Below are 14,721 nucleotides of genomic sequence, written 5' to 3'. Positions count from 1 at the left end.
GAGTTCTAACACATTTACAAACTACTGACACATACATACACAAGGTACGAGTACCACAGTTGGTATACACTGGCTTATAATCTGTGACTTTATATATTGTAGTAATATTAATATATCAGGTATTTGTAAAAAGTGACATTGCAGTTTAAACCAGATATCGAAGACATCTGAATCATGCAGAGCCAAATGAACATGTTTTCTACTTTCTCTGCTGGTACAAGGCCACCGCGATCTTTCTGAGGTATCAAGCAAAGGAACCAAAAAGCAAACAGAGCGATACTCTACGGGAGGATGCAACAAAACGAAAAAGACACCATAACAGCAGCAAGTTAAGGTACAACAAATCTTGTAACCCTGAATGAAACAGACACTGAAACTCAGTCTCAAATTGTCGGAGCTAATTAGCAGCATCATATAGTCAGTAGTGTTCAACATCATCACAGACACTAGCATGTACAGTACATAGACAGCTAAGCAGGCAAAGAGGCTCCTGTGTAAAAACGCCAATCTGCCATTTGTCAGTTTAGTTAATACCCCCCTCAGAAAAAAAGGAAGTTGTGAAAACAATAGCTTTTTTGTACAAACAAAAACAGGAACATGTGGAGCAGTTCATTGCATCTTGCTCTTTGCAATTCATTAACCTGATACAGAGTCAGCTACTAGAGGAACCTTACGAGGTGAGAAAGCTTAGTTGTTGTTTTTTTTTCAGATTCCAGTCTTTTGCATGATATGAGAGGATAACTCTGCACTGTAGACAGGGAAGAAGAGCGAATATCAATTTACATCAAACTCAGGGAGAAAGTCTTCCTACATTATTTTATTTCCAGGTTGGTTTAGCGCTTCTGCTCGGCGTCACCGAATCTCTAGTCTGGACGGACTTTTCAGAAAAGCTACTAGTCTTACGAATATCTTCACGCTTTGGAGGTGGTGGGGGAGTCTCGCTGCGGTAGGCACTGCGACTGGCCGCTTTCACACTTTGCACCCGTCGCAGGTTTGTCCCTTGTGGCCGCTCCTCGCTGGTAACTGTGGGGGACAACCTGCTCTGCTTCACCGAGGTTTGTCGGCCCACAAGCGAGGGGCTGCGAGACGGAGTGGAGGGGACGGACGGGGGCGTCAGCTCCTTCTTTGTCCTGGAACACGAAGCCACGGTGTTGCGGGCAAAGTTGGGGACATCAGAGGTGTTTTTTGCACTGAGTGTGTGAGAGCTGCTGTTCTCAGAGGAAGCTCCGGCCTGAGCCTGAGCCTGAGCCTGAGCCTGAGCCTGAGCTTGGGCCTGTGCCAGGGCCCTCATGGTGGAGCGGCACATCTTCTCCTCGGGCGCAGGCTTGGGGATGTTCCTCAGGGGTTTGGCGCTCGGCTTGTGGATGGAGGCCTTTCTCGGGGTTGAATCACGTGCCCATCTCGAAATGCCGCCTGTGAGGCCACTTCCCCTCGGAGCTTTTGACTCATCAGGAGGCACGCTGGAGTGTCGAAGAGGTCTTGCGGTCTTCTCGCTCCTTCCTCTTGCCGGGGTGCTCTGGTCACGGAGAGGCCGGCGTGACTCTCCACTGTCATGCACCAAAGGTCTCTCTCCTCTCTTGCTGCTACCTGTCCTTGTAAGCTTGCTAATGGGCACGACTTTCCGCATGCCCTGGCTCTCGGTGCTGGTCAGCGATCGCATACTGCGACTTCCGCTGCTCTTGGTCGCTTTGTTAGCTTTGCTCTTTGCATGAGCTGGTTTTTTGCTGCTTCTCTCTGCGTCTTTCTCCGCACCTTGTTTGCCCTCAGCGGTGTCACAGCTCTCCGTGTCCCACTCTTCTGTGGTGGCAGACGGAGTCATGGGTGGTGCGTCCACAGATTTTGGCGCTGAAAGCTCATTGGTTGAAACAGACTGGTCGTTGGGAGACATGGACTCTAAATTAGAGGACAGAGAGCCTTGATCTTGCTGGCTCTCCTGATCTTTGCTGCAGTCAGGCGTTCTGAAATGAAGTCCTTCTTTTGTTAGAGACGAGCTTTCAACCTCTGAGTAATCCAAGGTGACAGAGCAGTCTGTTTCTGTGCAATCTAGTATATAAAACACTGGTTTCTTATTGGATATAGAGGTATCTAGTGGGAGGGGTGTATCACAGGTTGTTGATGACACTGTACTGTTGTCCTCCTCTTCTTTCTCTCTCTCAGGAGAGACCCCAGCCTGCGTGGGAGGACCTATTTTCGCTTCCCAGGCTGCCTTGGGATCTGCTCCTCTTTCAAAAACGTTATCATGTGTGAGTATGTCCAGAGTTATGGGAGGTGGCCGTCTCTCCTTTTTCAAGTCAGTCACCACAACATCCCCCTGGTTGACAAAGTGCATATGATTACTGTTATTGTTTGGACTAGGTAGGTCAAAAGCTTGAGGACCTCGAACTAAAGTGTGCTTCTCCACACTAACACTCATGTGGCCGCTAACTGTTGCGTTGGGAAGATGGACGGGCTTCTGAAAGACACACAAGGACCGAGGCAGACCGCTGCCCTCTGACACAGATGAGTAGTTATTGTTGTTGTACGGGTCATTATCATTTAGCCCAGAGGAGGAAAACCTGGCCAGTGGGCTGATCGGCTCAGTTTCTGCACGTGGAGACGTCACCTGTCTGTCGCAGCCCAGCTCGCGGTTGTCGTCCTGGGCTAAGATCCAGGGGGTCGTCCTGCGCTGCACGGCGCGGCCCGACCGAGGTAGGCTGTTAAACTTGGAATAGTCAGTGGGATCCCCAGTGCCTCCAAATAGCTCCAGGTATCCTTGGAGTTCTCTGTCTGCTATGGAGGTCATGGTGTGGCGGTGGCGGCGGGCGCTGGCAGAGCGTCCCAGCGGGCTGTGCGGACTCTGAGCCCTCTGCTGGAAGAAGTCCAGCAGGCCTTCCTTGGTGAGCATCTCCACGTCGTTCTCGCTGCTGCTCCGACCAAATCCACCGCTCTGATCTGAGCCCGACCAAGCAAAGCGCTTCTCCTCCAACTCCCTCAGACGACGCTGTCGGGCTGCTTCCTTCAACTCACGGTCCATGTTGTCCTGAGAGAAAGAGGAAGGTGGAGAAATGTTTAGAGGCAGGCAGCAAAATAGGGATACAAATAAAAGATGGTACGAAATGAACATTTCAAGCATCTTTTTACCTCTAAATTCAATCATCTTGATTAATATTTCCCAGTTATTTCAAAACGGATCTTACTTCCGTAGTTTTGGCTATGATTTCATTATCATTGTATTCAGTAACGGAAGACGCACAACTTGCTCTCCTCTTTTGCGGACCGCTTTTGTTGATGTAATCACCGCTCAGCAGAGTGCTTTGCTTGACAGAATGCAATAGAACAGTTATCATGACAGTTATCAAATGTGAAGGTTGGTTTGTGTAGCTGGATTCTCATAATTAGTGAAATGGCAAATATTATATATTTATGGGATCATGAGTAAGGAAAGAAAATGCTATCATATTCATCATGAACATCGGAATTACAACTTTTCACTGTGTGAAAGCCTTCCTGTCGTCTACTCCTTACTTCCAGTTGTAGTGGAACAGTGTGTAGTTTCTAAATGAAGTTGGCTGAGGTAGCAGATTTCTTTAAAACCTGTGTAATTGCCTCCTTGTGTTTCCTGCCTTCTTTTCAGGGATGTTCATATGTTCCCAGATCTCAGCAATTAACAAAGTTATAATAAACCAAAATTATCCTTCCACTAAAACTGACCTTGACAGCTTTCTTGAACTTGATGCAGAAGTCTTGAAAGATGCGGAAGCACTCGTCCAGTTTAAAGGTGTCCTTGTCTTCACAAAAGAAATCGATGAGAGCGTTCCCCTCTTTACGCAGATCCAGCCTGCGTCTCTTCAGGTCCTGAAGCGTCTGTGCTGAACTCTGAGACACACATTTTTTATTTATAAAACATTATACACTTTAATGGATGTCAGCTGAGTCAGCAGTGCCAGAAATGTACAGTGGCCTGGATCCATCTTTCAGTATGTGTGTCTGTGTATATAATGTATTGCATAACCACTGCTGCTGCTTCACCTGCAGAAAGGGCTCCAGCTGCTGCAGGAGCTCCTGGTCTCCTTGAACTTTCTCCTCCAGGGATTTAATTCGAACATATAAGGAGGAAAACTCCAACTCGATGTTTTCCACTGAGATTCTGCAAGAAAACATTACAGCAGAAAGATTCAGATCAGGAAAATGTGCTTAAACAACCATTGTGGTGATTACATACGTAATAATTACATCACTGACAAATGCAAATTGTCCTCATAACACTACTTAGCATGTCACTGTTTGACAGCATTTAGCTGAATGACTGTCATCCATTAAAGGTGAAGATGGGACCGCTGAGAGAAATGTGTTCACATATCCAGAGGGAGGGAGGGGGGAGTCATTTTGGCTCTCTGGTGCAGGAGCTGTACTGACTCCACACAGAGATGACCTTGTGACGCTGACAGAGCCCGACAGCCACCAGCATCACACTGCGTTCTCAAAAGGACTCTCAAAGTACAGCACTTAAATTAGATGTCGGCTTATGCAATGAGGCTAGATGTGGCTGTCAATTCAGCAATAAATAAAAATGTTAAATCACTCAGTTTTGATCAAATGGTTTTTGACACTTTCGGTCATTTACAGAACACAGAAATTAAACAGAAAAGAAAGAACTACATACTAAAAATGTATTTATGACTAGTTCGTCAGAGGCCACTGTGCACAAAAACATTAAAGAGACTACGGAAAACAAAATTCATCTAAACTTGCAGTGAATTTTGGACTTACTGGTGTTATTATAGTGTTGCACTTTGAATGCTACAAACCACCTGTTTTCAGTGGAAAAGCTCTGGGGTACCAAATAAAGTTTGGTGAAAAAAGGTCTCCAATTTTCTTCATAGACACACAATAAGATCCCTTTCAGCCGCTTGATATCATCGTTCTCACAGTCAAGATACAAGTGCAATGACAAATTACGCCATGTGATGTTACATCATTTACAACTTTGTCTAAAAATGTGAGGAAAAGTTCACCTGGCTGCACTCTGGACATCGTGAAGTCTCTCTGGAAACTTGAGCAGCTTCTCGTCTTTTTTCTTTGCCTCCTGTGCGGAGAGACACATCGCACAATTCACATCCAAATGTTTGTTACTGTACCTGATAACGAGGCATCACCGCAGTGTGAAGGGCTACTCTCTGTTTGGTTATGTAAGTGCTTGGCCAGCCTCTCTTGGCTCTTTTCTGTTTCCTGTCACCATCTGCTGTCCACCTGCCCTCCTGTAGTCTCAGTATTTGGACGCTGTTTACTGAAGCACCACTGCTGTTCAAGATTTACATAAAACTAACTTTCTGTGGCTGACAAATGGCTGTCTCTTATTGCATGTTGGACTGAAATATGGCTCCCACTTTATTGATATTTCTCACATTTGAGGTTTTGTGTGATTTGACTGTAGTGATCAGGGAAAATGAAATATTAAGAAATCTGTGTCTAGTTATCCAAAACATAGAGCAATGTCTCCAAAAGAGTTTCCATAGTACAGTAAATTACTTCATTTAATAAATATAGTACACATTCAGTACATTTACTTCTTCACATGTCAGCTTAACTCCACGTTAACTTGAAGCACCACTTTGCTGTGCTGTATTGGATTACATAAGACAGTACAGGTCTGAATGGTATTATGTGCATCATATTGTATAACTGAAGCCTTCACTAACCATGGCAACAAAGTGCAGCAGGTTCATCCCGGGCTTGTTGGCCTTGGTATCAGCCAATGAGAGGAGGGACGACAGCTTGAACCCCACAGCATTGCCTGCGTAGCCGCCCTGAGAACCACAGAGGGACAAATGAAAGGTTTCACGGACACAAATATAGCCAGGATAAGAAGATTGATACCACTCTTTTGTTTGCACACTAAATATAAAGCCAGAGCAAGCGGCCAATTAGCTTAGTTCAGCATGAAGACTGGAGGCAGCGGGAAACAGCTGGCCAGAGGTTCAACAACCTCAACAAAATAACCAAACTAGGTACAATATGCTAATTAGTGACCTTTAGAGGTGCTGCAAGGCTGATTAACTTTGGACAGAGCCAGACTAGCTGTTTCACCCTGTTTCTGGTCTCTATGCTAAGCTAAGCTAAACATATCTACTAAATGCACTGTTTATTTTGGTTTGAGAAACAATTCCTCAAAAACTACAGCGCCCAGCTGATTAAGGAAATGACTTAGCCTTTAAAAAGAATTAAACAATATATTTGTAATGTGTTTTTGAAGATTTATGTCCTCAGTAGGAATGAATGGACAGACAGAGTAGAGGAGTCAGAAAGTATCCAGAGACGAACTATCATTGTTACTTTTTGTCTTTTCATGGGAACATATATAAACTAAAGCGAGCCTAATGCTTTAAATCAGACAGATGGGAGAATGGTGTTAATGCATTAAGTGAACGTACAGGAACTGCTGGACTTACAGCGTTCATGATGTTTCCGGCCTGCAGCACCAGATGCAGAATGGCATGAAGCTCCTCGCAGCTCATCAGCTCTATAGGATGAGATCAATATAAACTCCATTAGAGAAACAAGAGCAGATCCCAGCAGCACATTACGTACTAGTTCACTTTCGTTTACCACCACCACCACACAGGGAAACTATCAGCAGTAACAAAGACAGCAACTCCAAATTCATTGGAAGTTAACTGCAACGTATTTTTGCATTTTAACCATCTGCCCCTTTAGTACCAGCAGTCAGAGTGAATGTTAAATACTGAAAGTTTTCATTAAATGGTGTCATTAGAAGTTCTGCTTAATTTGTGCCCTGCAGTGTTTAAATGATACCTCTGCAATGCAGTGAAAAGGTCATGGTACTGTAGACGAGGGTTTAAGAAAAATCCAATAAGGCACAGAGAGACAAGACAGTGTGACTCAGCTAAAATGACACGGGCTCAAGTGACGGTTGCAAAAAAAAACACTGTTTAATATTTTTATCTCAGGGCACTTTTCATATAGAACAAGTCTTGACCGTCTTCTTTGTATATATATATAAATAGATATTTATTTAGCTATGGATACAGGTGTATGTGCTCTGAGTCTGAGCACACAAGTTCAAGCAGCACATTTTTAGCCATGTTAGCAGCGGAGCTCAAGAGATGCCAATGTTGGTCAGTTGGACTGAAATACAACTATCAGATGGATTGCCATTAAATCAAATAAATGAAGATGAACCCCTAACTTTTCATCTAGCACTACCATCAAGTCAATAGGTCCAATACTGGTTTGCCAAATACCTGCCAATTACCATCAGCCTTAGCTGTACTTAGTGTTTATTGCTAATTATAAGAACATGCTAACATGCTAAACTAAAATGGTGAACATAGTAAACATTATATCTGCATTAACATCTGCATCTGCAGACTCAAAGCAGTACTGTTCCTAAGTACAGCCTCACAGAGCCGCTAGCATGGACTAGCTGTAGACTCTTTGTCTTGTTAGGTTATGTTTATTAGTTTATAAGTTATGTTTATTAGTTTATAAGTTTCATAGGATATCATAAAAAATGCAAAACTTTCTGTTGTTGTTATTCTGCGCCAGCTCAACTTTTGAAGTATCATAAAAAAACTTAAAACAGCACAAAGATGACTTGTCTTTCCATTCTGTCCCCACGTCACTCTATCTCAGGTGACACATTCCTACTTTTTGTTCAACACCGCTGACAGCTCAAATATCTGGGTCACCTGTTTGAGCGTGTGTGTGTGTGTGTGTGTGAAGTTCAGCAGAGCCCGCGTGTTATTACCTTTAGTGGCGACGCGGACGACATCGATCTCGTGGCTCATTACAGCACAGGAAGGGAAGAACTCTTCGCGGAGGACCATGGCCTCGATCCGAACCTCGAACCTGCCGGAGATGAAACAGAGAGCAGTCAAATCTGTAATGTGAGGTGAATCTCTTTCTGTAGGTTGTGATGGGATGAAAAAAGGAGTTGACGAACTTCTTTTAAAGGACTGGTCAGGGTTCTGCAGAGAGGCCTAAAGAATATTTTCACTGTTAAATGTTCAGGACGATGGACGGGGAAACAGGAGGGAGAGTTACTGGAACATAACTTGTGTTTATCTTGGGCTGAGTGGCAGTGGGAGCTGATGGATGCACCTTCACATACTCATGACTCATTTAAAAAGTAATATTACTTAATTTAATACTCTCTGAGAGCAGTATTTTTTATACCAATCATTGTATTACTTCTCCGTCATACCCCAGGTAGTGATTGCATCATCTCAATTACACGAACACTACTTGAATATGTTATCACCCAGGAAAAAAGACCAGAGCAAAATGTGGAAACAGACGTTATCACGTGTAAATCCTGTGTGAGACTTTGCAGGTCGGTTCATTTGGACATTTTTGAGACTGCAGATGTTACATTTTAAATAGACAATTAATGTGCACTGTCCCAGAAAAGTAAATGCACTTTCATATGAACACGTTCACATGTGAGGAGAGCAGTGCAAGTTCATTGGGAACTTTCTTCTTTCATTGACTGTCAAACAAGTGACTTCACATTTCCCTTTGACTTGAATTCACTATGTACACACTATTGAAAGCTACTTACCAAGGCACCTGGATCAGCAGGTACATAAAGGAATCGACCAGTGTCAGCTTGTCTGGGTCTCCTTTAAACGCCCGAAGTTTCTTAACCTGAAAACAGAGAAAGAGGAAGCTCAGCAGGCTCTATTGTTTTCTGTCTACAATCAGTTTCTTTTATCACCAGATTTGGTCTTTAATTCAAAAACTATTCATGATTTGCTAAAAGCCACACAGACATTCATAAACACAGACCTCCTCTGCGTCAGGCAAGAGCTTCAGCAGGTCTTTGAGCAGCTCTGCTCCATAAATCTTTCCTTCTCCTTGGCGTATGTCTTCAACAATGGAGCGGTTGGACCTGGAAGACAAAAGGTTTGTTTCAGTTAGGTTTGATGATAAATAGTACAGGTGCTCTCTTTTAATCCTTCCTCCGCTGTGTTTACAAAAGTCCAGCTGTTACTCACAGAGTCAGACATCCGTGTCTGGCTTCATTAACTGGCAAAACAAGCCAGAAATACTGACAATGACAATATAAGAAAAATGAAAACGGTCTCCAGTTTATACCATGTGCAAACTGCCAGGAAATAGTCAACTGCTCAACTGTGTAAGCCTCTGCTGTGAAATGAGAGCACTTCATTGCTCTGTACCACACGTGACACTCTCATTTATGTGTCATTACTTGTGACGTTCATCATGACATACAAGAGGTCTGTAGTGCTGCAACACAATTCCCGATTACATCACTGATATGAAAGGAGACTATCAGAAAACCGTCATGGACACAGTACAGTAGCCCTGTAATAAAAGTCACCTTCATGAGGCTTATAATACTCACTGCCTGTATCAGATACATGTTTATTCCACTCTTGAAGCCGTAGTTTGATTGTTGTATTGGTTCAAATTATATTGTACGGTATTCTCTTGGTTATTACTACAGGCTGAGATCATAGTGGTTTTAATAGTAAAACTGGACAAGAAAACTCATTTGTTACTATATAAGAGTTTCATGGTGTGTGTTATTTTTGAGCCCAAATGAATGGATTCCTAATTCTGCACTTTGAAATGATGTTTTATGTTATATTAGTGTTCAAGCCAAATAAAACTCACATAGACAATCTTAGGTGACTTACAGTTAAAGCACTTAAAGATGAGCAACTAGTCAGAAAATGTCTGGTTCTTTCATAAAAACATAGCAAGAATCAACTACAACTTTGAAGCATCATTTTAGTGAGAAACATCCAGTCACAACGCGTGGAATTGTACTGTGTGTGCTGCTAACAGCTAACTGAAGCTAAAGATTTCTTGTTAAAACTCTCAGCAGTTCAGATCAGTTTTTTGTTGTTTTTATATGTTTTACATTGTTACTGTCTTCTTTTTCTGTATAAGTATATTAAGATTTTACACTCAAAGTAAACTTTAATTTTGGATTCTGGGATTCTGAGATTCTCATCATCACCATAGCAACAGCAGCTAAGGCTCATGGGTGTTGTAGTATTTGAGGCCATTCAACAAACCAAATGGACAATAAAACCGATGGCTTCAACATAAGCCTATGGTATCTTTAAACTATCCAGGAGACTCGCATGTTTCTATGTTCTAAGGAACATTGAGGATAAAGTTAAAAGAAAAACAAAACAAAATGGCAAAATGGGAACTAACAATAGTAAAAGAAACTTCTGTAATCAGCTGCTTCTCCCACTTCACAAATCTATTTCTGTACATTGTTTTTACTTTTATTTTATTGTTACTATAAAAGAGTATCATCATATATTTGAGCCTAAATGTATTGAATGCTGCATTTTTTTGCACTTTGAAACTCTATTGTGTACACTGACTCAAAGCAGATTTGTGAACCCATGTAGGAGAGGATAGAGTATAATATGTAGGACAGAGGATAGATACACATCAGAGTGGTAGTAACACTCAAAAATATAGACTGACTCCTCACGTCCTGACTGAGTGCAGTATGGCTGACAGTCAAATATCATTAAAATACAGTGGGGAGCCATGCAAATACACCGTCATGCAAACAGACAGCTAACACACTTTTTGTACTCCAGACGACTTGCGTAACACAATGCTGAGTCTGGTCGAACACACCTCGAGATTTCCTGAACCAATTAATTATAAACAATGGGGAGCTCAGAAAGCCTATTAGAATAAGTGACACAGATTCGGACCCTAATCTCCCTCAGTTATCAAGGTTTTTAATGGATTTTTCCTCAGTCTGGCACTAAAACACAAACTGAGTATCTTTTCATGATACCATCTGTGTCGTTGTCTCATATCTCAGGGACAGCAGCGAGAACAGCTAAAACGCACTCTAATCACATGGGGTACATGACGTAGGATAACAAAAATCTCTGGTATGATCAGTCATATTCCCTTTCAGTATTTTCCCAAGTGTTAATTAGTCATGGAGAAAACTGTGTGATGAAGAAACAAAAGGTTAGATAGCTCACTGCCCTCCAGACAGCTTATGGCCACAAGCTAACTAAACGTTTGAAAATGAACTAGACACTCTGTACTCCTTATTCGTCACTGTTGTGGCCTCATAATCTGGATTTAAAGACTGCAACATCTCTAAAACTGTAACACAACCGCACTGAATGTCACTGCATTTCCCCACAGAGATATCATGACTATAATGTATAAGCGGACAGGTGACGAATTAAAGGAAAAACCTGAATAAAGTTGAGAAACATAAATGGTCTCATCTCATCTCAATAAATAGCTATGGGATATTCTGAGCCAAAACGCACACCGGCAGCATTATGATACACATCAAAACACCAGAACCCATTGTTTTCTATGCAAGGCCACACACCAGCAGCGACAAATTCATAACGTACTCACATTATTAACATCATTTACTCAGACCTTCATGAGGTCAAATTAATTCATGAATAAAGTGAGGACAAGTGATCGACAGAGTGTGCTGGCTCAGCACAACCCAGCAACTACGACTTCTTCTGTCTGTGTGACGAGTCCACTGTGTGCTGTGGTCATCAACTGACAGGCAGGAAGTGACACAAAGCTCTTTAGAAAGCACTCTCCACCACCACTACAAACTCCACTGAGCTTTATGGAAGCAGCTCTTCCCTCAGATAGTGAAGCAGGTGGAAGACTTACTTCTTGAACTGCTTCAAGAAAATGCCCACATTCATCCCCCTCTTGGAGTCCAGGATGCTGATCTGAAAACAAATGAAAGACACAATAAGTGACACGGGATTTTGCTGTACGCATATGCACCCACAGCCCTCCCTTCTTCTAACCCCTCCTAGTTGTTGTTGCTTGTGTTACCTACAGTACACCCCCCCCCCCCCCCCCCACCACCACCACCCCACCACCACCACCACCCATAGTCACCCTATGGGACACTGAAATTCCACCGGGCCACACATGTAGTTCACGCCTCCTTCATTAACAATGGCTTGTAGTGGCTTCCTTTAACAGACGACTGTGCAGTACGTACATTTTTAAAAAGGCTCCCTCGTGAGACCTAATTACAGCTTTTAAATAGCATTTTGACTCTTCTGTGGTTTGAATTAAAGATGATGAGTACAGGTGGAGTTACCATTTAAATTAAATTTACTTCATACCCGTATACTGTATGTAATATAGTGCTGAAATGATTAGTTGATTGAGCGAAAATTTGCCAAATAAACAATCAATTGTTTAAGTAATTTATAAAACATACAACATTTTCTGCTTCCAACTTCTCTGTGTGAGAAGATTTGCTGCTTTTCTCTTTTGTGATGAGTATTTGTCACATTTTATAGACTAAACAATCAATAAATAATAGATTAATTGAGATATATTTCATACATAATATATAATACACAAAGAGTAGCAACCAGAGACACAGTATGCTCTTGTGTTCACAAATGGTGGCATTATTTCAAACTGCAGTCAGTTCATTATTGGACACAGAAGCGAGTTAATCTGTGACATAAGTCTCTGTACACCTCACGCATGTGTTGCTTTATAGTTCATATGTTACTTTCCAGGAGTCCATAATGACGCAAGCATGTTTTTGTTCTGTTTGTGAACACACATAATTTTTTACACTCAAAGAAAAGCTGTAACTGAGAACTGTTACCTAACTCGTCCCTGCAGGGATATCTTAATACAGTGGGAGCAGAGTTATGTTCTGTAGCATTGTATGGTTATGAATCTGGGACTTTCTAATCCCATCGGTGGTATGTTCAGGACCTGAGGTAACCAGTACGTCTTGCACATGTTTGCATAAACAATGGCAGTGTTTGTAGGCATCAGGACTCCATATTTCCACTATTGAAGCTTGTGTATTGTTCTGAATCTGAGCTCTGTAACGACAACATCAGAGAATGAAACAGAATATAGTCACCATAATCTATACTAATATTTTCAATTACAACTCTAAGAGCATTTCAGTTGGTAACCTTCATCAGGTAATATACAGTCTAATATATAGTCTAACATCTGTCATGAGGACTTGATGTGCAAAACTTTTTTGAAATTTCATTCTTTTTTTCATAAAAAGGAAAAGCATAAACAATAAATCTGTAAATCTGCACACTTTTCTCTGGTTCAGCAATTTAAAAGCTGTGAAAACGTCGGCATACAACACAAGTAAGGGCACTTTTGAATCTTATAATCTTATTGGTCTAAAGTAAATCGAGGCAATGATCTCACAGGCTGCTCTCTCTGCAACAACTTTATGCAGTTTACTATTGTATTATCTATTGTGCCCTGCGTTTCATTACAGGAGATAAATATTGCACTCCTCACTGTGTACTTTATGAAATCCGGTCCTCATGAGAACTATACGCTATAATTTCTGTTTATAAACGTCTCCTACTAAAGCTGCCTCTGTATATCTCATCTCTTCTCAAATTTAAAACAGATCAGATCTCAAAACTGGCTAAATCTTGATACAGCAGGAGTAAATACTGAACTTGGGAAGGCTGCCTTCCACTACTTTGGAATAATTTAATGGAATTAGTTACAAATAACTTCAAAACCTAAACATCCCATTGGGCCGTTTTAGGGATGTCTGTGATTGTTTCTGATGCTGTTTTGCGTTTGTGTGGTGACCCAATCATTTAGTGAAGTCCTTTATGTGGAATGTAATGACTTCTCAGACACTTTGATTTTTAAGAGGATGGATGTATAATCACTGTGTCAGCACTCTAAACTCCACCCTCACCTGTCTTCTTTGTTAACTGTCTAGACAAATATTCTGGTGTTGCTGGTGTCAGTGTTACAAACCTCATCCTTGCTGCTCTCCTTGAAGGACCGGGACCTGGAGACACGAGTTGAGGTTCCCGTAGCCGGCGTCGTCCCACGTATGCCAGCTACTGCCTCCTCCTGTTGCCCGAACAGCTCCTCCACGGAGCGAACGTCGATCTGGTACTGCTGCTGCCGCACCGCCAGTGTCCAGATGTTGGGCTTCCCGCGCACCTTCTCCTCCGGTATCGGCTTCCAGAAGAAGCTGCGGACGCGGCGCTTCTTCCTCGCGTTGTGGTTGGTGGTCGCAGGGGGTGGAGGGGGCGGGGGTGCCCCTGGAGGTGGGGGCGGCAGGGGAGGAGGTGGGGGAGCTCCATGTTTAGAGGTGTCAGGGGCATCACTGAGGGACGGGGTGGCGCGAGTGTGTCCAGACATAGAGGACGGGTCAGAGGTGGTGATGGAGGAAGTGGTGCAGCTGCTTCCCTCACTGCTGCAGCTCTCTGGCTCATTGGTTGTGGACGAACAACTCATAACAAGCATCGCAAGGGTAAGCAGTCAGCACATGAGCTCTATGCTGACAGTGTATGGTCCACAAGTTGAATATATCTGGTCAGTGTCTCCACCTTTTCAAAACGATCTCCAAAGAAGTAATTTGTTTTCTTTTAGGTGCATCAATTCACTGTGGAGAACATCAAAATGCTGCAGTGTACGTCCCCTCACTGCTGGAAGAAGGTAGGTGTCCCTTCATCTAGTCACAATGAAGGGAGCATGTCCTTTGATTCTGTCCATCTCCATCACTCAGCTGGTCATCCATCGTGCTGAGCAGAGCCTTTGAAGGTTACCTCCCGGGGGGAGAGGGCGGCGGGCGGCGATGGCCATGGAGCTACGAGAGCAACAAAAACAACATAGGACAGGATTATACAGAGGTAGTCATGCATGTTGTCATGGATAATCTGAAATTAGGGGAAATTAAGGGGT

The 14,721-nt window shown here is 42.8% G+C and overlaps 1 protein-coding gene across 1 annotated transcript; it reads right to left on the bottom strand.

Annotated features, from left to right (window-relative positions):
- Positions 1–817: 817 nt before the first annotated feature.
- On the bottom strand, positions 818–14,283 carry fhdc1 (FH2 domain containing 1). Its single transcript, XM_070924196.1, has 11 exons — positions 13,786–14,283; positions 11,665–11,726; positions 8,788–8,890; positions 8,561–8,646; positions 7,748–7,848; positions 6,429–6,499; positions 5,679–5,786; positions 4,995–5,065; positions 4,009–4,126; positions 3,691–3,855; positions 818–3,019 (listed from the first exon to the last, which is right to left on the bottom strand). Exons 1-11 carry the CDS (start codon positions 14,281–14,283, stop codon positions 818–820), a joined length of 3,585 nt encoding a protein of 1,194 aa, XP_070780297.1.
- Between the last annotated feature and the right edge of the window lie 438 nt (positions 14,284–14,721).

This window comes from Enoplosus armatus, chromosome 2, assembly GCF_043641665.1.
Source record: "Enoplosus armatus isolate fEnoArm2 chromosome 2, fEnoArm2.hap1, whole genome shotgun sequence".
NCBI classification, from domain to species: Eukaryota; Metazoa; Chordata; class Actinopteri; order Centrarchiformes; family Enoplosidae; genus Enoplosus; species Enoplosus armatus.
Note: the sequence above shows the minus strand (reverse complement) of the source record. Positions and strands in the feature narration are given on the sequence as shown.

Bases quoted from the DNA above. Each gene is read 5' to 3' on its own strand.
- fhdc1 (XM_070924196.1), bottom strand. From the start codon at position 14,283: ATGCTTGTTATGAGTTGTTCGTCCACAACCAATGAGCCAGAGAGCTGC. The intron at 8,891-11,664 runs GTAAGTCTTCCA...TTTGTCTTCCAG, and splicing joins TTCTTGAAGCAGTTCAAGAA to GTCCAACCGCTCCATTGTTG. The intron at 3,020-3,690 runs GTCAGTTTTAGT...TCTTTCTCTCAG, and splicing joins AGTTCAAGAAAGCTGTCAAG to GACAACATGGACCGTGAGTT.